The sequence below is a fragment of the Neopsephotus bourkii genome, unplaced genomic scaffold, assembly GCF_033783945.1.
Source record: "Neopsephotus bourkii isolate Nb327-2 ecotype Australia unplaced genomic scaffold, CSIRO-AGI_Nbou_v1 NB_851, whole genome shotgun sequence".
NCBI classification, from domain to species: domain Eukaryota; kingdom Metazoa; phylum Chordata; class Aves; order Psittaciformes; family Psittacidae; genus Neopsephotus; species Neopsephotus bourkii.
The window spans coordinates 242,146-266,995 of NW_026901347.1; the positions used below are offsets into that span (position 1 = coordinate 242,146).

The following is a 24,850-nucleotide window of genomic DNA, read 5'->3' on the forward strand; positions in this document are numbered from 1 at the left end:
GGATTGAGAGTATTAGGATAAGGAATTGAAATGAGTGGAGGAGGAGGGATGTATATTATCATAGGTGCTAAGAGAAGGGCATTCTACAGAAGCATAAGAATCTCTTCTGTCTACAGTAATGAGTCCAACAGAATATTAATTCGGTTTATTCATATTAACAGTTAATAACAGTTTTGCATAAACATTGAAATTGGAAACATCGAGATAGTCACTGTACTTGTGGTGTGATTAGCAGTACAAATTAATGTAAACCATCATCTGACAATGAGAAAATGCATTAACTTTCTTGATTTTGTTTCAAAAATGCATTGCAGGTGTTTTTCTTCATTTAAAAGATTTTTGTATGTTATAACCGGAGGATGTGTAATAATGCCAACCCATCACTTTTCACTCAGAAAATGAAACACAGTGGTGGCTTTCTTCCCCTGTGCGCTATGCCAACTATTTTTTTATTTAACTTTTTTAACTTACCAGCTGCCAGTGCCTTCCTTGTGCCAAGCAGTTTCTCATCATTTAACCTCCAGTGGCAACTAAGTACCACACAGCCACTCACTCTCCCCACAGTGGGATGGAGAAGAGAATCAGGAGACAATCAGAAAAGTAAAAGTGAAAAAACTCTTAGTTGCGATAAGAACAGTTTAATAAGTAAAGGAAAAGCTCTACACACACAAGTGAAGCAAAGCAAGGAATTAATTCAGTATTGCTCATTGTCAGACATGTTCAGCCATCTTCAGGAAAGCAGTACTTCATCACACGTAATGGTTACTTGGGAAGACAAACATCATCACTCTGAATGCCCTCCCCTTCCTACTTCTTCCCCCTGCTCTATATGCTGAGAATGGCACTGCGTGGTCTGGAATGTCCCCTCTTAACTTCCCATGCACCCCAGCCTACTTGAGAGTGTGGTAGTGTGAGAGGCAGAGAGACCCTTACGCTGTGTTAAGCACTGCTCAGCAGTAACTGGAACATGACTGTTTCCAGCACAAATCCAAAACAAAGCCCCTTACTAGTTACTATGAAGAAAATTAACTCTATGCCAGCCAAAACCAGGATGCGGTTAAATCTCTTTCCTTTTAACATGTTGCTTGTCTTACTCAGTGCTCAAAATGCTTTCGGCAGTGGTATGGGAATGATGCTGCTGGGAAAAGGATTAAAGATACGAGGTAATATAGTGTTAAGGTAAGATAGATGGGAAAAGAATAACAAGTGGAACCCTCAGATAAAACACTTTTGATATAGTATTTTAGTTATAGACTTTTTGACTAGTCTAAAATCAGGAAAGAAGAAAAGCGTGAAGGCAGTCCCTGCAAAAGATTAAATACCATTCTGTCTTAAATCACAGGTTAGAGATTTTTCTGAAGATACAGGAATGGAAGAAGCATTTCTGGCTTGTCTTTTCATGGGAAGCATGAGCCGAACTGCCCCAAACCAGAGACAGCTTGGATGGGGCAACCTGGTCTAGTGGAAAGTGTCCCTGCCCATCGCAGTGGGGTTTGAACTAGATGATCTGTAAGGTCCCTTCCAACCCAAACCATTCTGTGGTTCTGCAAATACAAGAAAGTCTTGAATGTGGTATTAACAATGACTGCAATAGTTGCATTATAAAGAGCCTGATCAACAAGCCAGTGCCTTAGTTGCTGTAGATAAATTCTCTAGAAATATTTCAAAACAGAGGTTGTATTTCCAGGTGTCAGAATAGTTGTTACATAGCAGTTTGAGGAAAAGGAGGAATGAATGCTTCATCATAGCTGAAAGAAATGGATGTGATAAGCTAATGAAAAACTGTGTCATAACTGGCGAGTGTGAAAAATTGAGCCTTTCTTTCATTGTTCATTAGCTATCACAGAATATAGATATTCCAGACATACATCCTGTTACTCTTTCACTGTAGAAGTAAAAGTAGCACCTTGGACTATGAGGATCAAGAAACATTAAAGACCAGAAAATGTGGCTTATTTGGAAGGAAGCAAATATTTATAAGTTCAGCTTTTGAATCATCAGGTTTTGAAATATACCTATTCTGAATGTTCAATGAAAAGGAGTTTAAGGACTGCAGTTAGGTTGTGGCTATAGTGCAGAATGCATGCAGTTAGATGACTTTTAGATAACGTGTTTGTCGAAAAAATATGGCCCATGTTCGTTACATTTATTATAGTAAGTTCACATACTTGAAAATTACATGGCTTTAAGCACTGATTAATTTCTCTCATGCTGTCTATGCTAGTGGAGAATATCAGTCTGTTAGAGACTTTTGTCAAAAGGTGGTGTATTGTCTGGTATGTCAACAGTGGCTACTGGGTTTCAAGCGACTACTGTGAGCAACATCCAGAGCAGTAATAATTAGGAACCTACTAGGTATCATTCTATCAGTTTATTTTCCTGTACAGTAGACAGGTGAATCTGGGCAGTAGTCCAGATTCTCATCACTGAAATTCATATCACACACTGGTGATGAAAGGGAAATTAAATTTTTTAAGCTCATCACCTTGGTAGTCTAGGGAAGCCCAATAACTGCAAAATCATTTGTGATTGGCTGTTTCCTGCTGTGATACCTACTGATAGTAAAACTGATAGTTGTCATTAAAAACTGCATATTATTAATTAAAAACCCTACACTAGTCTTGCAATTAAGGCAAGTGCTTGAAGTAAAAAAAATCATAATTTAATTTGAATTATTTTCAAAGGCTGAAAAAAACCCCAAAACCCTACTTGAAAGGCAGGTACCTGTCTAATTTTCCAGAAATCCATCACTTATGATAATGGTATGTTAAGCAGCTGAGGGAAGGAGATGTACAAGTGCATTTTAGCTTTGATAGCTGCTTCAGTGAATAGACAAAACATACACCATCCATTGCAGGAGGGTTTTTGTGTGTTTGGTATCATACCAGCCTTTTCAAACCTAAATGAATAGGGTGGCTGAGGATTTGGGCAGTAGAAAGAACAATGTTAACTTAGTATCAGCAGGTAAGGATCAGCTAATTGTTTGCACTTGCTTTTAGCACTCCTGAATATCCAGGTTTCTTTCCCCTCAGGCTGTGCTTGAATCTCCAACCAATTTGTATGGTTGCAAAGCCTTCAGACTCATGTTACAAAACCAAGGTGAGTTGTGGGGAAGAGCTGTGGCAAGAAACCAGGAAACCACAGGCTGCTTCAAAAGCGGTCTGGGAGCTGATTGTCCATCAAGACCATAGTACTGATTGCATGTCTGTTTGGCTAGAGAAGAAGCTGACTGACACTGGTGTATTTTATACACCTTTTCAAAGATCTGTGCAGAATCAGTGGCATAGTTGGCATACATTTGCATACATTGCTGAAGGCTGTTTGTATTTAGACAGGGTGTTTTGAAAGTTTTAGTATTCTTTTGCGTCCACAAAGAAGAAAAACTGATTCGAGTGGAGGCTTGCATAGACTGACCAAGAAAAAATTGAAGAGTTTTGAAATCCACATATGAGTTGATGGACTGTGCAGAAACATTTCTACATTTCTATTTTGTATGCACGTGGGAGACAGCCAGATGCTTATAATCATTTGTAGTTTGGCTCTTTGTATGTTACAGATGATAAGAAAATAACACAGCTGCTTCCCTATCTCTCTGCTCCTTGAGGGTAGCAGATCAGAGGGGACCTGGTTGATGACAAGGATTAGAGCTTTGTTTTTTTGGAGAAGCATAAGTATTGACTCTTCTGGTTTCTTTCAGTAGGACTAGATGACTCTGTAACAGGCAGTGTTTGTCAGTAGTTAGCAGACTATTCTGTCATTTCGAATGTGGGTAGCAGGTCCTCTTGTGCCAAGCTGGCTCAAGTTTGTTGAGGAATAACTGCTACTTTTACTGGTGTTTTTACACAATGCACAAAAAAATTAGAAAGTTCAAAAGATGATTTGGACATCTGTGTCTGGCCAGGTTGGTTTTGCTCAAGTGTTCTACTGAAAGACTCCTTAAGTCTCCTTTTCTGTTTCTCCCCAGAATCAGCCCTGATGGTAGGTATAGTCTTTTCACCAGAAAGACCTGTTCTCCCACTTCCTCTTTTTCTGTTTAACATAGGATTTTACAGGTATCGTTTACCTTCATCAGAAAAACGGTCTGCAGATGTCAGGATCAGGAGGATGGCACTTTAATTTCAGTGCTCAAATGCATTAGCTGCCCTTGTAGTGCTCAAAGTCATTAGGTGCCTTTGAGATTTCTGCCCTTTACTCCTCGTGTTTAAAGAGGAAGAAATTACTGAAATCCTTGGCTTACAGATCCTAATCACCACCTCGAGTCTTGGCAGTATGATCAAATCTTCCTCCATCAACTTTTTCCGCCATTCTAAGGGAGTATGTTAATGTTGCTTGGAAAGTGGTGAAGAACCAAAGAATCATGAGAAAGATGGAAAAGTAGTATCTCCTTCCTTGCAGAAAGGAGGGGAGAATGGAACCCAACCAGCCACCTATAGTATACTTTTAGCAGCAGCTATTTGTGCTTATTTCTGCTTACATGTAACTATGATTTGGACACCATAGGAATGGAAAAATTAACGAATTTGTTATCCTGTAGTGTGGGATGTGGTCCCTGCCATATGCTATACAGTATCTGATTTTGTAGGCTGGGGATGCTGGGCAGACTCACAGAACCTGTGGGAACTGTGAGAGTCTTTGATGGGGAGTCACATAAAATTGGTTTACTTGGGTAAGTTTGGGACCTGATTTGGAGAGACCACATCTGCCAGAGATGGGAGGGGAAATGAAAGAAATAGTCTTGTGTACTTTTTCTTACAGGACAAGAATCTAGACATGCAAGAGATAAACTAGAGCAGGTAACTACCTTTTTCTTACCCCAGTTTTCTTGATTTCTAGCCCACATATGACTCAGTATGTTGTCTGGATCTTCCATTTGAAGTGAGGCTCTTGCTTTTACATCATTCCTTTCCCATCATGGAGTATCTCATGTTTCTGGTGTCTGTCACTGCCTTCCAGCAAATAATGCCGTGAAAAGGAATTTTCTTCTCAGGAGTAGTTCAAACTTCTTCCCAAATTTTCATTTGTATTCAAGTACATTTCCATAGTTTAAAACAAAACAGAATGCTTTGGCAGGATGCCTTCATCTCTTTCCTCTTTATGGATTTTTCTAGGAATTAAATGGAGTCCAAATTTGTGGTCATGTTTAGTAGTTAATATATATTTTCCTATACCTACTGATATCAAGCAGGTACAACATGCTAGGTTTTTTTTTATTTGCCTATGCACAATCGTCTCTTTCATCTTGGCTGTATTAAGATTATGCCTGCCTAACAGTCCACAGAGTTATAATTAGTTTTAAACAATCTTAATGAGTCATTATTTTTAAATAAGGTGGAGTAAATGCTAAGTGACTGAGGTTATTTCAGTTAAAATTTGAACCTGATTCTGTTCCCAGTTGTGGCTGGGAGGTGAGAGTAAAGAGAATTTCTCTGTTAGAGAAGCATGATGGGCAGTAGGAATGGGAATAGGGAAAGAAGGAAAACAGCTGTCTTTTCATAGAATCATAGAATAGTTAGGGTTGGAAAGGACCTTAAGATTGTCAAGTTCCAACCCCCCCCTTTTGAGACATTTGGGCTCAGGCTTGGCATACTAATCTGTGTTTTTGACCTAATAATGCATTCTATATTTGAGGACTGTTCAAGCAACATCCAGGCTGTACAGTAAGGGATTCTCAAATTTTCTACAAGGCTATCTTCCTGCAGAGATCTCACATTGTGTTGTAAGTTTCTGATGTCTGTCATCCTGACTTCTTTTCTCTTCCCCCCTCAATGATTTGCACTTTTTCTCCTGTTGCCCACTCTTTTTCTTATTTCTGGCAGAGACTGTGTGTGACATGTAAAAACAGCTGAAGTCTTCAGGTGTGACTCAGTTGCTGTGCATACGTTGCTTAGTCAGATCATACATTGCTTGACAGGACATAGACTGAGAGAGGAATAATTTGGCTTTAGGATGTTTCCACATCAGGTAAGATGGAATCCTTCACCAGATGGTGAATCCTCCTATTACCCAGTCTTGCTGTCAACGAGAGCACAACTGGTAAAAGGAAGTGCAAGGTGAAACTGCTATGGTCTGCCATTTAACGTTATTTTAGTTTTAGGGGGTCTCTAACATCCTGTATTGTTTATGAGAGTCATCTCAAACTGTCTTAACTTTTCTCAAGAAGAAACTGCTTTCTTGCAGTTTCCACTTCTTGCAATTCTGACTGTGTCTGTCTGAAGTGACTCGCAGGATCTGTCCCAGCTTATACTATCCTCACATGTGGTCATGGTGATGTATGCTGCTTATGCCAGTAGGTAGATGAGGTCAAGAGTTAAATGGTGATACTGTCTATGAACAGTTATATAGGGAAGTGGGAGGGGAAGCATCTGCTACATGAGATAAACTTTACTTCTCTTAGAACCCATCAGTCTTGAATGAGGATGGAAGAATAATAAGAGCCCATGTCTATGAACTTGTTTTATTTACTGCTTGGAATAGTGCAGAGGCATTAAGTCTGCTTTGTAATGGCATTTAGACTGGATCAGTATGATAGAGCCACAAAGAATCCTGTTTCTGTTGAAGGCATGAGGGATATTTTTATCACCTATGAGGTGCACAATACACCCACTGGCTTTGGTAGAGATGTTCGTGGTAGTGTCGTATCTATTACATAATTCTGTTTTTACCGAACTCTAAAGAGTAATTGAGAATGGAAATCTTAAACAGTTTTCAGAATCATTGTGTTGTGTTACTTTAAGATGTTAAATATATTGCAGTTATGGCTTTCATTCTTAATTCCTTTTCCTTCCCCTCCCCTTTTGTTGTTTTGGTTTCCCCCTTGGTATGTTTTTTTTTTTCCTTATACATGCCCTGTGTGTTGAACTTATTGTGTTCAGGAGAGTTTGTTTCTTTTCCCCTGCCGGGGGTTTCCTCTGTATACTAGAACTGAGAAATGAAACTGAAACATTACTGTGCATCGAGAGTTATGGTAAGTGTTGAACTTTAAAATGGATTTTATTTTGCAGTGTTTGAGCAGTTTGGAGATTTCAACAGCACTTCCTTTATAGTGCTACTTAGTTTTTCAAGTACTTGCGTTTGTTGAAGGAATTACTACGTCATTCTTTACAGTTAAATTAGTTTTGTTAATTATTTTGTGAAACAAAGAATTGTGTTTATATTAGATCTCCCAGTGGCTCACAGTGTGAACTTGGGCAAGCACTTTAGATCCTTGTACTTGTTTTACATCTGGAAAGTAAGAAAGGTGACAATGTTTTATGTAAAGCACCCTGGCACTGAAGTGCAACATAAATGGAATGGAGATTACTGTGCATAGTTAAAGAGTTGTCTGTAATAGTGGAAGTAATATGACACTGAGGCCAAGTTCTTTGCTGACAGAAGTATGCTTTGCCTTCTACAGCAAAGCTGTATTTTGGGGTTTAGTTTTTAAATATGTTTGATAGCAAAGAATGTTATCAGCGGCCTAAAACAATTAAGGCCAGAGTCTGGCTTTTCCTGATATTTGGGTGGGGTTTGTTTTGGGTTTTTTTTTTCATTTTCTTTTTGTCTGTGCGCCTCTCAGAGGGATGTAATTGTACTGTGACCTTATTTGCTCTAGCAAAATGAAACTCAATTCAGTTATTATTTGATGAGTTGGCAGACAAATACTGTGATGTTCAGTTTGGATCTAGGTGTGGGCGGACTGTTGAGGTACTGGTGGTCAAAGTCTTTATTATGGACCAATTAAAAAAATAAAATCTATTTAAAAAATCATTTACTGGTAGGTGAGCAATAAAATGTGATGAATGCTTTAAGGGCAGCAGGTGGTAGAGGATATCCATTTATAGATACTGAATGCCAGGTCAGAAAGTGGTGCATTCAGACATTTTTAATTCCTGCTTAGGATTTTTAATTGGATTTAGTTTGCTAATTGGAATATACATTTAACAAATCCAGTAACTAATAGAAGTTATAGTAATTCGTTAGGGTATATTTTCAGGAGCTCAAAGCACGCATAGCAGAAGAGACCAGGGCTGGTTTTAAACTTACTTTGGTGGGTCTCAAGCAATCAGTCTTATACCTGAAAATGTATGTGCAAAACCTCATAGAGTGACTAGTTCAGCTGGAGACGTTTTGTGTAAACTGCAAGTAAAAAAAATTTGCCTGTAATGTGCTCCATTTCCCTTGTATTCTAGACTTAGTTCCAGCTTACCTAATTAAATGAAATACAAAGTATCAAAGAGTCTTTAACAGGCCTTTTTTGGGGGAGCTGGCTGCGTTTTTCATTGCATCATTGTTTTAGCTTGTTTTTTATCACCTCTTCATTAGCAACATACTAATTAGTGTGGAATACTTGGTCTTTTTGTGGTTTGCCTTGGGGAGTGGTTCTTAAGGTCCCCAAAAGTCTACTCCTTTGTTGCAGCTTGGTCCAAACTCTGGCAGAGAGGCCTGAGATTCTTAGTTTGGCTGAGGTGAAGCTGCAAATAAGGGTGTATAATACACTGAACAGTTCTGTAGAAAACTTAAGTGGTTTGTGAGTTTGAGATTGATTGAGGACAAAGCCCGTCTTGTTCTGTTGTTTAGAGAACAGAGTATCCTAAATTTTTAACAGATCGTCTTGGGTAGGTTTGAGTTTTCCATTGAAAAGTGGGTAGGAAAATACCACCTTTGGGCAGCATAGAAACAGAAATACTTCTGACCAGGAGTGGCGTCTAGCAGGATGAACTGATGTGTCTTGGTATGCATTACTGAGTAGATGCTTCTGCAGAACTTCCTGTAGAACAGTGGGAACTCATCCAAGATTGACATGTAGATGAAAGCGCTAGACTTAGGGGCTCAGCAGCAAAGCTTGTGTTGGAATTGACTTATGTACTGAGAGACTTGAATGTTTTAAATTTTTCCTAGTTTTCTGTCATCAGATAAACTTTTAAGAGTAGTTGAATACTTGTTCAGTTGGAAATTCGTAATGCAACTTTCCTATAAACAACTTATGGTTCAAAAATGCATCATGCTATAAATGTTTAATCTTTTTAATGCTTCCTCATGAAGGAACTCATAATAATACAGTCTATAGCAGCACATTTTGAAATCCAAAAAGGAACACTGTATCTTCTTGCTTGGTCTTCTATTTATCACAGACCAGTTAGATTTCTTCTTTTCATCCACCACCAAATTCAGTAACACAGGCTTACCTGAAATGTATTTTGCATCCGTGCATCTAAAAAAATCAAGAAATAAAGAATCTACTGCTTTCTTGACTCTTTATTCCAGCACTGTTATGTTCTTGTTTCTGAAAGAGAGAGAAAATGCTGCATTTCAAATAGGTATTTATTCTACATTCATTATATCTGCTATTATTTGCTTTTCTATTACGCTTTTTTTCTTAAATCCAGTCTGCTGGAGATTTTTGATCTATTGGGTCACAATTCATGTGCTCTTGCTTTCTGCAGTTTCCTTATGCTTTTTCAGGATATAATACCAAGAATCATGAAAAAAAGCTTTGTGTCATTCTTATTTCAACACTTAGAGAAATATGCAATATGAATACAGGGAGATCTTTGGAAGTGTATCTTAATTGGGAGTATTTTCTTTATCTTTAAAATAAAGCATACAATTGAATTGCATAATCATACTAAAACCAGAGTTCTCTAAGTACTGGACACAATGATAATTTGACTCTTTTCCAGTGGGGTAGAAGCACCAGTCTCTCTCTCACTTTCTCTCTCTCTCTCAAAAAAAAAAAAAAAAGAAAAAAAAAGAAATACAAGAGAAAGCAATTGGAAATGTTGCCTTGTGATGAACAGATGTGTGTCTTCTTAATGAAACTTGTTTTTTTCCCTGTCATTATCATTGGAGTTCTGCAGAATCTCTGCTAATGGTGCTTTTTATGACAAACCTTTGTTTACTTTAAGAGCCCTGGGGTTTTTTTGCTTTCTTTTTTTTTTCTGACAATCTGTGTTTATAGAGATAACGTGATCTTGGCAAAGCATGTAGTGCTGTATCTTTGCGAAAAGATGGCTGGTATTTCAGATAGGGAGCAAATGGAGAGCTCTCAGGCCACTGGTCATTAAGGAAGCATTAAGTAACTATCAAGTAAGTACATTTTTACAAATTATAAAGTGTCAACATTGTTCGCATAAATTATTCAACAATAATTTCTTCAACCCTTCTATCAAAGAATAACAGGAACTGCAATATCTATATGGTAAATGAACTCCAGATCATTTTTTGATAAGCTTGTGAATACGTTTCTGTAGTTTTGAGTTTAGAGTGTTAGTATTTTAATTAAACATTCATTTACAGACATAACTTGATTTCAAATATTTCTGTGGCACTGTCTTACAAGATTGTTGCTTGGGTATCTCAGAGGGTCTTATTAATGTTTTATTGTTTTGCATTTATATGGCCAGGCCCTGATTCTGTAAGGATTTGTAAATGTGATTTAGTTCATGCACAATGCTCATTGTAGCTTTGTTGAATCTGCATAGGATCTAAGTTGGAGGCAAGGAGGGAGGTGCTGTGCTTTTGTTTTTTGCAGCTGTTGTTTGTTTTTGGTTTGGTTTTCAGTTTGTTTGGGGTTTGGCTTGTTTGTATTTTTTTGTATTTGTTTTCAGTTTTTAGGGCAGGTTTATTATTACCTGTTTTAGAACTTCAGGGTGTAATCTTGCCTAGATTTTTAGCTGCTTCTGCAATACTAAACAAAACTTGAAAGAAAATGCAAGATATCTTATATACATTGCATTGCATGTATTTACGTTTTCTGCAAACAGGTAATGCAAAGTTAAGCACTTCCAAATAATATTAGTATTCCAGGTTTCTTTAACTGATGTGTCATTGTAAAGAGCTAGCTTCTTTTCCTCTACATAAGGGTATGGTTTTCCAAGGGGGGGTGCATGCCTCTGTGTGTATGTGTGTGTAACCACTAAAATCCCTTAGAAAATCCTGCACCTCGAGGAGGGAATTTCGAAATGAGATTTACATCAGGTCTGGCCTACTGATAGACAATTTCTAAAGCTGAGAAAGCAGAGGAGGCTGAAGATGAAGGGGATCTTTCCGGAGAGTCCAAAACAGACACTGGCATCTCCTGCTTTTGCCTATTTGGTAGAGATTGCTGATTCACTCTGACTTAAATGTTATCCTGTTTACATGATGTCAATTTTTTCTGTAAAGGGCTAATTTGTTGAAGCACATGTGTTCAGATTCTGTTCAGATAGTGTAGAAGCTGGGATATGTGTAAGGGGGTAGCTTAGTTGGTCCAGATGTTTTCATATTTTTGATGACTGGTAAATCTGAGGGGAGAGTCTTTCCCTCCCAATGTTTTTCACTGAAAAACGTTACAGGAAACAAGGTCATGCATGTTTTATCATGCAGCATATTACGCAATTTTATTGTCCAGGACTACTTTACCCTTTGCTTTTGTCAGGTGGTGAAAACTGAGAGAGGAAAGAAACCAAGGAACCCACAAATGCTGGAGCAGGGTGTACATCTTGTAATATAGTGAAGAACATAGTGCGTATCTTTGTTTTCTATTTTTGTAGGCAGAAAAGGTGGCTGTGGTTATGATTATATTTTACATGGCACTTTACCATGTATGGTAAAGTATGAAGGTATACTTCTAATCTCTAAAGGTAGAGATTTAGAAGTTTGACAGAGTAGTTTCAGTCCTGATATTCTGGCTATTGAAACTGGAGATGCCTTTTAATCTATGGCAATATAACAAACAGGCATAGTGGTACTCATATGTGTGTCATTATTTCTCACTATAGATAAAGTGACTGCAAATTTTCACAATCAGTCTTTGAGGTTTGAGTCACAGTTTTTTCTTATTCTATTCTGATACTTGGCCAGTAATAGGGATCTTTTTATACTTCACCCCCCCCCCACCTTTTTTTTCTTTTGATGCTATTAAATTCAAGCTCTGTTGGAAGAGAGTAAAACATAAAATAAGTGGCTTAACTCATGGAAGGGAAAGAAAGTTTTTAAACATTGTTTTGACACTTTTTGTATTTACTTTGCCTCTTCCTCCTTCTGTGTACCTCCTACTTGCTTGCAGGAGATGGCTGGTGTCACTGCCCTTCCCCCGCTACATAATCTTCTGTTCATGGTTCACAGGAAGAAAATTCTAGCTCTTCAGCCCTCAAGACTTTATGAAAAGTGTAAACATATGTGACAGTTACTGTAGAGGCAGTAGTTTTACTAACCTCTGAGGAGGGAAGTTGCCAGACTGGGGAAGTGAGATAAGAGCGCAAGAAAAAGGAGATGACAGTCCAAAAGGCTTTAACTTGTTAAAATCCAGGTTTTGAGAAAGGCTTCCTGAACAACTGTAAGCTGGGCAATTTATCCTAACAGCCAGTGGCAACTGGAAAGAGTTATGTCTGGTTTTCCTCACAGAAATGTTTGCTGTGAGAAACCCTTTATTTTCTGTGAAGGAAAAGAACCTTGTATTTTCTACCAGGATACAGATCCATTTGATGAAACTGTTCCATTCTTATTTGCCTAGAAGATACCTGTTTAGTAAAGACTCAGAGCTTCAGAGCACTCCCATGGTTGGAGAGGACAAAGAACTTTGTTGGAGGTCTGATGTCCTTCAGAAGTACCAAGTTACAGCAAGTGGTAGGTCTTTGCTGTTCTTTTTCTTCCAGAGTGCAGCTGTTGAGAGTAGACATTTACATGAGAAATCCCTGCTTGCCACAGGAAAAAGGACAAGTCTTTGGTGGCTGAGAGAAGAGTAGCATTTTGAAACCTTTTCCACTGTGATATGGCTAGTGTCTGCTTTGCTGCTGTTCTGCACTCTGCTGGCAATGTGAAATGGCAAGCTTAGCGCAGCCTGCTTGATTCTTGACAGCATCTGCTAAACTGGCATCTTTTGCAACTGTTGATGCTATTCTTTGTCTGCACAGTACTGTAGCAATAACTTGGTTTGTATTTTGATAAATCCTTCTTCAGTTATGAAGAAGAAAGCTTACTTTCTTCAGAAGTGTCTTCTAGCATCACTGCCCTGCTCTTTCACTCTTACAGTGTTTATGAAGGCCAAGCAATCTGCCAAACTACTTCGCTGCTACTGCTGTACTTTTTGCTTTTGTTTCTACTTTCAATATTTAACTTGTGATTTTAGCTGTAACTGTCATATGTGTTTTCCAGCATTGAAGTGTTCTTCCCCTAGACATTGTTTTCAATAAAAATGCCTTTTAATAGAAAAATACTTTTTTCTGTTTCAGTGGTGAGTCAGAATATTTTTTTCCACTTTGAAATGTGATTTTTTTTTTTTTTTTTTTTACTATTTCTTTATTGTCTCCTAATTTCTTGGTAATTCACTGGTAGTTGTTTTTACATTAAATATTCAAAGCACTGGCATCGGTGTACAACAGTGTTCTGCATTTCTTTTGTAACCAAAAGCCACTAAGCAGAGTGAGACTAGTAGTGAGCAATCCTCTGAGACACTTTTTACTCTGAGTTAATTCACTTCATGCACACAGGAGCACTGGCAATTCCTTTTTTTCTGTCTTTTTGAAAGATATCAAAGAATCAATTAAGGAAGACCTATGCTATACTAATTAACCCTCATTTCATGGTCTGAGCTATTAAACAGAATTCAGTTTTTAGTATATCTCACAGAAAAGGATAGGATGTTGTGGCATACTTGTGAAAGAATCAGTTAGTCCTAATTTTGCTGTCATCATCATTTATTGCACCACTTGAGAAGAATTTTAGATATGTATAAGAGAATCATAGGAAATTGGAGACATTTTCCACATCCTTCAGGCAGACGGTCTTTCTGACCTACTGTGGTTACTTTTCCTATGTGCATATAAAGCTATGCAGGTAATAGTGGCACTGAGTGGACTAAGGATCCTGAAATGTCACAGTCTTGGGAGGTAATCTTTGCCAAAACAATTAGGCAATCATTTGAATTGCTTGCAAATTTACTGCTGAAATAGCCTTTTGCTGAAATTTATCATCATGGTGAAACTGAAATGTTTTGCAGATACAGACTGACTTCTGCCAAAGTTCTTATGAAAACCAAGCAGAGCTGTTGCTTGTGGGCAGGTCTTTGATTTGATTGCTTTTCTGGTAACTCACCTACTTGGCAGGTTACTGTGATGCTGGGGTATTGTTCTGTTGTTCTATTGCTTCTAGGGTGTATTGTTCATTCCGCTTTTCTTACAGCACCCCATGTAGCTTTCTTTGTGAGATAAGCTAGGGCAAGGACTTCATTGTGTTGTAAAGAACTTCGAAATCATGATTATTTGTCTTAATTCCTAACCAGAATGAAAAGATTAAAATCCTCATACTAACAGCTTCTGTTCACTTGGTCCCTGTGTGTCATGCAGGCAGATCAAACCAGTATCATTACTCTTTCCTTGTGCAAAAGTTCATGGACTCTTGCTGAATTGCTGATACATGCACTGGTTTGCCAAGTGAAAACTGTAAGCAAATGTTATTTTTGCTTCTCTGCTTTTTTTAGCGTAGGTTTTGTCATTGGTATGTTAGGTTGTCTGTCATCTTCCTTCTTTTTCTGTTTGCTACCATGTGCATTCAAATCTTGTAACATTAAAAATCCTTGTGTGATATTAATGTACAGCTGCTAAAACAGGAAAATTCATTTGGAGTCACTTTGTGCAGTTGTTTCTTTTATGAGCAGTTGTTCTGTCGTTGTTCTGGACTACATCATAAATGCGATGAGGTCAAAGGAAGTGATTCTACCCATCTACTCTGCTTTCATGAGACCCTACTTGGAATATTGCATACAGTTCTTGTGTCCTCAACATAAGGAGGACATGGAGCTGTTGGAGCAAGTCCAGAGGAGGGCCAGAAAAATGATAAAGGGCCTGGAGCACCTCCCATATGAAGACAGGAAAAGCGTCTCATAGCAGTCTTCCATTATCTGAAGGGAGCCTACAAGAATGCCAGGGAGGGACTCTTCATCAGGGACTGTAGTGATAGGACAAAGGGTAATGGGTTTAAACTGAAACAGGGAATACTCAGGTTGGATACAAGGAAGAAATTCTTCAATATGAGAGTGGTGAGGCATTGGAATGATGTTGTGTTGAAGGCAGTGTTCAAGGGCTTGAACAACTTGATCTAGTGGAAGGTGTCCCTGCCTGTGGCAGGGTGGTTGGAACAAGATGATCCTAAGGTCCTTTCCCATCGTAACCATTCTTCTATGATTCTGTGTGTCAGTGGCTTTACCTCGTGGCAGGGCAGCTTTTAGATCGCTCAATAGGCAAAGCATGTTGGAAAAAGATCATGAGATCTGGAGACATACTTTTTTTTAATTACAAAACATCTTGAAATATGCTTTAAGACAGTATCTGATATTTTTGTGAAAGCTATTTTTAAAGTCAGAATAAATATTACCTGGGAAAAGACAAAGAGTTTTCTTAGTGCAGATGATGTATTGAAATCACAGATAAACTTTGTGTATGAACTTGGCATCTGTTGTCTAAGCATGGAAAATGTTATCAGATTTTCCAGAGTGCCTAATATTTTTAAAGTGGTTGTTGAATACTTTGATAAAGTTAATCAGAAGAATGTTTTCTCATAAATATGTGGTAGGAAGGTGTGAATCTGTTGCTGTAAATTTTGTGTGAAATACTGGCTGATGTAGAATGTTCTGACTGAACAAAGACTTCAGAATTTCTTGTTGGTTCCATTAAGGAGCATTTCTGCACATGCTGATACAGTACTTTACTGCCTGTCAAAGCAGCATGTGCATTTGGTTCCTTGAATTTAGTATATTTCTGTGTTTAAGAAACCCCCAAACCTACCAAAACAAACTACATACATAAAGGAAATCATAAGACCAGATTTGCACGGAATGCTGCCTGTTACATGCAGAATATAAACACTGTTGTTACCTTTTTAAGATTTTAAACTTCTAAAAGCATAACAGGTCTGCTGGGTGTACCTTATGAGAAAATTTAATTGTGGTCCATTTGTCTCTATTCAAACTGAACCGGGAGGACTATAATTAAATATTAAGTGTACCACTGAATGATGCACTTTGACATCCCTGAGGGACCGGATGCTGTCCAGAAGGACTTGGATAGTCTCAAGAGGTGGGCCCATGTGAACCTCATGAAATTCAACAAGGCCAAGTGCAGGCTTCTGCACCTGGGTCGGGGCAGCCTCTGGTATCAATACAGGCTGAGGGATGAAGGGATCGAGAGTACCCCTGAGGAGAAGGACTTGGCGGTACTGGTGGGTGAAGAACTGTACATGATCCAGCAGTGTGTGCTTGTAGCCCAGAAGGCCAGTTGTATCCTGTGTTGCATTTAAAGGAGTGTGGCAGCAGGTCAAGGGAGGTGATTCTGCCCCTCTGCTTCTCTGGTGAGACCCCACCTGCAGTGTTGCATCCAGCTTTGGAGTCCTCAGCATAGCAAAGACATGGACCTGCGGGAGAGGGTCCCAGAGAACGGCCACAAAAATGATCAGAGGGCTGGAGCATCTCCTATGTGGAAAGGCTGAGAGAGTTGGGATTGTTCAGCCTAGAGATGGGAAAGGTCACGGGAGACCTTAGAGCATCTTCCAGTACTTAAAAGGAGGCCTGTAAGAAAGATGGGGAGAGACTTTTTAGCAGGGTCTGCTGCAACAGGACAAGGGGTGGTGGTTTTAAACTGAAAGGGGAAATTCAGGCTGGACATGAGGAAGAAATTCTTTGCAGTGAGAGTGGTAAAACACTGGCACAGGTTGCCCAGAGGTGGTGGATGCACCATCCCTGGAGACATTCAAGACCAGGCTGGATGGTTCTGGGCAACCTGATCTAGTTCAGGATGTCCTTGCTCATTGCAGAGGGTGTTTTGTTAGATGAGTTTTGAAGGTCCCTTTCAGCCAAACTATTCTATGATTCTGTGTTTCTATATTAAGTGCAAACCAGCCAAACTAACAAAAACGATTACAAGTGGGAAGCTGACTGACTTTTTTTAGTATAATCTTGGTTTAGAAGTGAAATATTTATTTTGGCTGGGTTTCATTAGACTCTAGTGCGTTTTGGAATTGGGCATCCAGGTATGCTCCAGGTAACATTCTTTGCAACTCTGCTTTTAGAAGACCCAAGCTGTGTCAGATAAGACTTAGTCTGAAACTATATAAACTGAATAGTTTTATAAGGCCTCAGTGCTGATCCTATAAATAGGTATGTCTGTAGAAAAAGAATGTCAGAATAACCACAGTGAGCTTGTTCGGCTTGAGTTTTTAGTCTCCAAGTTTCCATGCTTTTTGACCAGACCTATGCGCTGCTCTTTCATAAGCAAGTGACCATTTTTCATGTTTGTCATGTGAAGAAGGACAGACTTGGTATTAGGCTGCTCTGTCCAATTTTTGTGTTTGAAAATGAAAGCTGCAGTGTCACTAAGCTTATTCAAAATGCTAGGCAGAGAGTAGAAGTGCCTGGAGTTCTTAACCTGATTTGTTCCATCAGTTCATCGGTGGTTGTCTCATGCAGCCAATGATGCTATGCAACTGATCTGGAGTTTTTGGAAAAACTGCAAATTAACTACTGTGAGGTAAATCTTCATGCAGCTTTACTCAGAGTCAAGAGCCTGTTTGTGAATGATGAATGCTAGGCAGTTCTGAACATGCAACAGTACTTCAAAAGTAGAAAACACTTTGCAGTACACAGCAATACCTCTTGACCTGAAACCTGCACGAGCAGATGGTGGCTCTGTGCTTTGTTTGATCTCAAGTTCTCATATCCATGTGCATGGAATGTGTGCTCAGTAGGTCAGTAATAAACTACTCTGCCGCAGACAACCCCCTCTTTCTCCCTCTGGCACTTTAATACAGGTCTGGAAAATTTGCATTGATTGTAGTGGACTTTGGATCAGATCTTAATTGGCTGGCTAGACGGCATTTGAAGGAAAATCCCTGGAGGTGTGTACAAAATACACAGCTGCCCAAACACGGCAAAACTGCTTATCTCCAGAGCCAGCATTGCAAGGGAGAAAAGCTGATCGTTGCCATAACAGCCTAACTTCTGAGAGAAGCTGAATTTACTGCTTGTTGAGATATGTTCCTTTTTCTTAGGGCATTGATGATAGACTCAGTAGACACAGCATGGTGCTGAGGAAATTGTGTTGATTTCCTTCTCCTGTGTCCTGTCCAGGGAGATTTCTGTTTGAAGAGTCATGAAATACAAAACTTGCAGTTCTCCCAGTTGGAATTCTGCCCCCTTTGAACTTCAACTGTAGTTTTTCCCCCTTTATTTACTTTTAAAATGCATTTTTGCTTCTCTGCCAGGCCCTCTTCTACACTGGGAGGGTCCCAACAGGGAATGTATCATTTTTTTCACTGGTGCAGGAAGTTGCTGTTATTCTTAAGTGCTTTCAAGTGGTGTTTCTTGAAACCACGGAAATGTTGTGCAAGGAGAGCAAGGGGGGCGTGCCCTGTCCTTCCTGCTGCATGACAGTTGGTGTTAACTTCCACATCAATTGAAATGAGTGGTTTTCAAACAGAATGAATTGTTCTGGTGAAAGGAAGTGCTGCTACAGAAAGTGAACACACCATGTCTCCTTTTGTAATTACTTTTCCATTTCTCTTCATGTAATGCCATCAGCAGTTTTCTTAAATGGATGCTGTATTCACAGAAAAGGAAAACATGGTGACTGAAGAAAACAATGAATTGGTAACTATATTTCAGATTGGATTTCGTACACCAATTTCTTGCTAGAACTGAGGAGCAGCCTCAGTACCAAAAATGCATTTTAAAACGTTTTAAAACAATGGGTTTTTTTAAACCTTGTATTTACAAAAACCCTAGATTTAAAAATTTATTGGCAAAGAAGATGGGAATTTGGGCAAATACGATAGGAGTGGATCACTTTGTACCTTAACACAGTTTTAAATTCCTAAACAGCAGTGCGTTATGTATTCTTCATAGCCATTAACTTTTCTAATATTAAATATGTGTTTTTACTGCAGAGACATTATGTTCCACCACTGCTCGTGCGCCTGCTTTGTCTGACCTCCTGCGGATACCAGCAGTGAGTGAGTGACTTATTACATATTTATTTAAAGAGCTCCATCACTCTCATGTTTCATTCAGAGATTTCTCAAGTGATAAAAGGTAATTAACAGTGGGGATTTATCTGTAGTGCAAGATTGCTCTGATATTTGAACCTCCCAAATTTAGTTTAAAAATTAGGTGCTTAATTTAAAACTTAGGTGTTTGAAGTGGTATAGTTTAAGATCCTAGCCCTGCAGGTTTCTCTAGAAACCCACAAAAAAAACCATAAAAATGTAAGCTGCAGGGGGGAGAATTATTTGCATGAAAGAGTTTAGATTTTGCAAAACTGTAGACCCCATGGTTCAAATAAAGAAATAAAAAATGTGGTTCTGAATGGGTCCATGAATGCTCCATATTATTACATCATGAGGGCCATGTATGTCCTCATGATAATGAGGATACTGTCCTCATTATAATGACATTTCTTGCATAAATACTGTGTTTCCGTCTCATTAATAGTTTCTTTCTGGTTGACTTAAAAAAGAACTGTATGAATTAGTGCAGTCCGGTGTGGCTGGTAAAATTAATCCTCAGATGCACTAGAGGTACAGACAGCAACAGAGGGCTGCATGTAAACGTGTTGTGGATACTGGTTATGGCAGTTAGAGCAAGACAGGGAAGGATTAACCTCATCCTTTAGAAGCTGCGACTTGAAATATTATTCAGAATAGGAACATTAAATTAATCCTATTAGATCAAATCCACTGTTCATCAGTACCAGTCAGATCTTTTATAGTTAGTAGACTTGATCTCCAAATCAAGATGTTTATATTCCATCCAGATTCTGTTACACATTGTTGTTACATTGATAAATGACCAGGCCATTTTTCTCTTCAGCTGAGTCTTATGTCAGGTACCCACTTTCAGATATGTGTGGACATAGCTCCTTTTTGGCAGGTAGATAAATCTGTGGTAATGCAGCTTACCTGAAAAAGTCTCATTCTGGGTGCATTGAAAGAGAGGAGTAGGCTATTTTGCATGTTGTATTTACTCTGTATATTTACTTTACATTTTTTACTGTATTTTATTGTTATTTCACATATTTATGTGTGATCAAGTAAAATTCCCTTCTTGGTTATGGAGATATTTATATAGAAACAAGGAGGGAATGATGAGGGTTTGTTTTGTTTGGGTTTTTTTTGAAATGGCAAATGTGTTTCTAAATGCACAAACTTTATGAAGGAGAGCTCGGCACAAACAAGTCTGTTTAGTTCACTTTAGAAATCGGCCAGGTTTTCAGTTCTCTAAACAGTATTTCCCTTCAGCGCTGGGTGGACATAATACCACATGATCTAAATGAATCTGCCACTTCAGGTGAAGGTTTATATTCAACAGAGTTATTATTGGGGTGTTTTAGAAACATTTCTGTGCTAATTAAATAAGCCTTCCTCTGGAGATAAAATCTGTGAATGCTTTGTATAAGCAAATGGTCGAGCACAAACATAACACTTACATACTGTTGACTTACATACATAAGAAATGTGAATTCCCTGATCGGTTAACATAAACAGTTTTTTTTCTTAATTCAACACTTTCTTGTTACCTGTGTTGAAAGCACAAGTCTCTTACATTTAAAGGTTGCTGGCTGTGTGAATGAGGGTTCAAGCTAGACATGAGGAAGAAATTCTTTGCAATGAGGGTGGTAAAACATTGGCACAGCTTGCCCAGAGAGGTCAGAGGTGCTCCATCCCTGGAGATGTTGAAGGCCAACCTGGATGGTTCTGGGCAACCTAATTAGTTCAAGATGTCGTTGCTCATTGCAGGGGGCTTGGACTAGATGACATTTGAAGGTCCCTTCCAACACAAACTAGACTGTGTTTCTATATGCCCACCTTAGATCGGGGTCCAAGGAATGTAGTGAGTGACACTTGCACCCAGAAATTCAGACTTAATATATCTGTGGTACAGTGGCTCTATGTGTTGCTTTGTTTGTGAAATAAAATTATGCACTTTTCTCTTGATGCTAGTGTTTCTTTTTTCTTTTTTTCTCTGTTATATTTTGGGGGGTTTTTTCTTTCCCCTAGAATTACCATCATAATAGAATAATTTAATCCTCCTGCATTGTGTAATTTAATATTTTTGTCTGTCAAGTAGAGAATGAAGTGAGTGTTTTCCTCCTTAAAAGTTTTCAGCCTCGTGTTTCTGCTGACTTAACCATTGAAGTCCATTTCTGTAGCACAAGTCATCTTTCACCCACATAAATATATATTTGTACACTCATCCTTCCCTCAGTAATTATAGCTGAGAGCAGAAAATTTAGAAAAATCGTGTTCTAAACAGTTCTTTTATGATACAGCAATATAGTCTAATATAAACAAAAGCTGTTGAAAATTGCACATTTAAGAATGTAACACCAATCTACCTATCCAAAACATTAAACATATTTTAAGTGAAACAGTAACACTTTAATGCTGAATATCTTTATTAACCGTTCAGTATTTTCATCAGCAATATACAGTGGGATTGAGTGCACTCTCAGCAAGTATGGGGGTGACACTAAGCTGAGTAGTTCAGCTAGCTGATGGGCTTGAGGGAAGGGATGCCACTCAGGAGACCTGGTCAGGCTTGAGAAGTGGGTCCATGTGAGCCTCATGAGATTCATCAAGGCCAAGTGCAAGCTCTTCTTGCACCTGGGTTGCAGTAATACCCAGTATCAGACTGGCGTACAGATGGGTTGAGAGCAGCCCTACAGATAGGGACTTAGGGATACTGGTAGATGGAAAATGAGACATGAGCTGGCAATGGGTATCTGCAGCCCAGAAAGCCATTTGTATTATATAAAAAAAACCCCAAACAGGTTAAGAGATGTGATTCTTCTCCTCTGCTCTGGTCTTGTGAGGCCTTAGTTGGAATCCTGTGTCCAGCTGTGTGAAGACAATGAAAGCAAGTTAGAGCGAATCCAGAGGAGAGCCACAAAAATGATTGGAGGGCTAGAACACCTATCTCATTAAGAAAGCCTGAGAGAGTTGAGGTTGTTCAGCCTGGAGAAGAGAAAGCCCCAGGGAGACTTTATAGTGGCCCAAAACATTCAGTGATTATAAAAAATCCCAAATCCTTATAACTGATGTCTTGTTTAGACCTATTCTGCATTTTGAAAATATGAAATGCTGAATTCCAGGTGGTAGCTGCTTAGTATCAGTTTTAATAAAAGTGAGCCTTACAGACTGTGGTCAAAGCTTTTATCATGAAGGTGGATTAGACTGATTAAAATTACAATTTAGTCACAGAAACGTTGAATGGTTTGGGTTGGGAGAGACCCTAAACATCATCTTGTTCCAACCCCCTGCCATGGGCAGGGACACCTTCCACTAGACCATATTGATCAAAGCCCCACCCAGCCTGGCCTTGGAACACTGCAAGGGATGGAACAGCTGCTTCTGTGGGCAACTTGTGCCAGTGTCTCACCACCCTCATAGTAAAGAACTTCTTAATCTAAATTTCTCCTCTTCCAGTTTAAAGCCATTCCCCCTTGTCCTGTCACTACATGCCCTTGTAAAAAGTCCCTTTCCAGCTTTCCTGTAGACCCCTTTTAGGTATTGAAAGCTGGTCCAAGGTCTCCCTGGAGCCTCTCTTCTCCAGGCTGAACAAGCCCAATTCTCTCAGCCTGTCTCCATAGCAGAGGTGCCCCAGCCCTCTGATCATCTTTGTGGCCTCCTCCAGACTCACTTGAGCAGGTCCATGTCCCTCTTGTGTTGGGGGCCCCAGAGCTGGATGCAGCACTGCAGGTGGGGTCTCATGAGAGTAGAGGGGCAGGATCACCTCCCTCGACCTGCTGGTCACGCTCCTCTTGATGCAGCCCAGCACACGGTTGGTTCCTGGGCTGTGAGCACACACTCCTGGGGGTCACATTGAGCTTCCCATCAATCAACTGCCCCAAGTCCTTCTCCTCCTTCTCCCAAGTCTCTGCCCAGCCTGTAGTTGTGCCTGGGATTGCCCTGGCCCTGGTGCAGGACCTTGCACTTCACTTTGTTGAACTTCATAGGTTTGCACTGTCCCACCTCTCCAGCCTGTCCAGGTCCCTCTGGATGGTATCTCTTCCCTCCAGTGTGTCAACCACACCACACAGCTTGGTGTCTTTGGCAAACTTGCTGGCGGTGCATCAATCCCACTGTCCATGTTGCTGACAAAGATGTTGAACACTGCTGCTCCCAACACTGAGCCCTAAAGAGTTGAAGAAGGTCAAAGACATTCTTCATCTGGCTTTCAGAATATGCAGTCACTCACTTTAAAAACAAACAAACAAACAATTATTATATATAGTTATATATGTGGTTATATATTGAGTTATTAGTCTCTTATTTTCTTCGATTATATTTATCAAAGAAGATTTCTAGCTTGAATTCCTTACAATGAACTTCAGATCATTAGCCTGAAAGAAGACGGCATTGGGAGTCTTCTGATTAGTATACACAAACCAAGTCTTCTGACTTACGAGTCTCACCTCACTTAGTACATGTTTTCTTTTAGGTGGCTACCTAAGATTAAAACTCAGCCAAAAGGTGCTGTTGCTGCCCTTCTCTTCATCAGTGCCAGCTAATAACCTAGCTAATTGTCTTGTAAGTTACCAGTGCAGTCTTTGTATTTAAACAGGGAATATATGAGTTGTACATATGTCATTAGAGGGATTACTTTAGCTTTCAGATTTAAGTACCATGTTTCAACTGGACAGGTAAGCATACAGTGTCTAAAATCCAGTGAGAGGTAATAAATCCTCTAGTGAGACTCTAAGTTAATATCTTTGGTTTTCCTGTCATAGTGTCTTTTGTTTTTCAAACTAGAACTACCTAGTAAATCAAAGAGAAACTTAATGTTTAGTAAATCTTCTAAGCCATTCTCTTATCCTCAGCTGTTAATGTTCTTCCTGTGTCAGAACGGTAATGTCATGAAATAGGAGTATTATAAGCAAAACCAAATACACTTAGTCAAGAACTACACGTTACATTTCTTTTAGGCAAATGCTCTGAACAGAACCAAACCGAACAATGGCCTGTCTTACAATGACAAATATGGAAGGTACAGAAACTTCTAGTGTCCATCAGAATGGTGACATCCATGGGAATAGCAATGCACCCAGGCAGACAGAACCATTGCTTCAAGTATACCTTTATCATTCTCCTGGGAAGACAGGAGGAGATTACCTTCAATTTCCAGCTGGCGAATATGTTGCAGAAGAGATCTGTGCTGTTGCCTGTAAAGCCTGTGGTAAGTACGTACATAACAGTTCTCCTAATGAGGGAGTGAAATTCAGCTTAATGCAAGAAAATTTTTAATAATCCAGAGCCCTTCAAAGTGGTGGCATTTTAACTGAAATGCTAACCTCTTTGTTCTTTCTGAAGTAATTAGCACCAAGCTGCAAAACTGTTCCTGTCAGAGAGCTTGTGAAACTGGGATTGTAATTGGGTAACTGCCATCTTTAAAATAGTTCAAGGGTGTACTGTCCTTTACCTTGAAGTCTTCTTTCATTGAACTGACATATAGTTTGGATAGCTAAATCACAGCAGGAGCTGGAAATAACTTGAATTGCTTTCTAATGCAATCCTACAAGACTGATTGGCCCTGGAAGTTATGAATATATTGGATGTTATACATGTTTAATCACTTTGCAGGTGGAAACTGTTCTATTAGAGATGACTACTTGTGTGTAATATTGTGAAAATGAAGTGAGTAAATGACAGGAGAATATATTTGAAATAATCACGTTTATATGTAAGAATGCCTTTGAATTGTTACATATACTCAGAGTTTAACATGAACATGTGCTGAGACCCAGAGCAAAATACTTCAAGCATGCATTTTGTGCATGCATCTTTCTTGATTTTGAATTTATGAATAAAAAAATAATTCCAATAAACTTTGGATATTAAAGTGATTGTC

At 39.1% G+C, this 24,850-nt stretch overlaps 1 protein-coding gene across 8 annotated transcripts in view; it reads left to right on the forward strand.

Annotated features, from left to right (window-relative positions):
* JAK2 (Janus kinase 2) overlaps positions 1–24,850 on the forward strand; it is a 95,440-nt gene that overhangs the window by 22,210 nt on the left and 48,380 nt on the right. The window contains exons 1-4 of one of the 8 annotated variants that reach the window (XM_061356406.1): positions 9,834–10,065; positions 18,530–18,595; positions 18,892–18,957; positions 23,928–24,178. In XM_061356406.1, coding sequence (XP_061212390.1) covers positions 23,959–24,178 — 220 coding nt within the window. In that variant the 5' untranslated portion in view covers positions 9,834–10,065; positions 18,530–18,595; positions 18,892–18,957; positions 23,928–23,958. The other 7 variants (XM_061356401.1, XM_061356409.1, XM_061356408.1 and 4 more) reach the window with 7 other exon arrangements.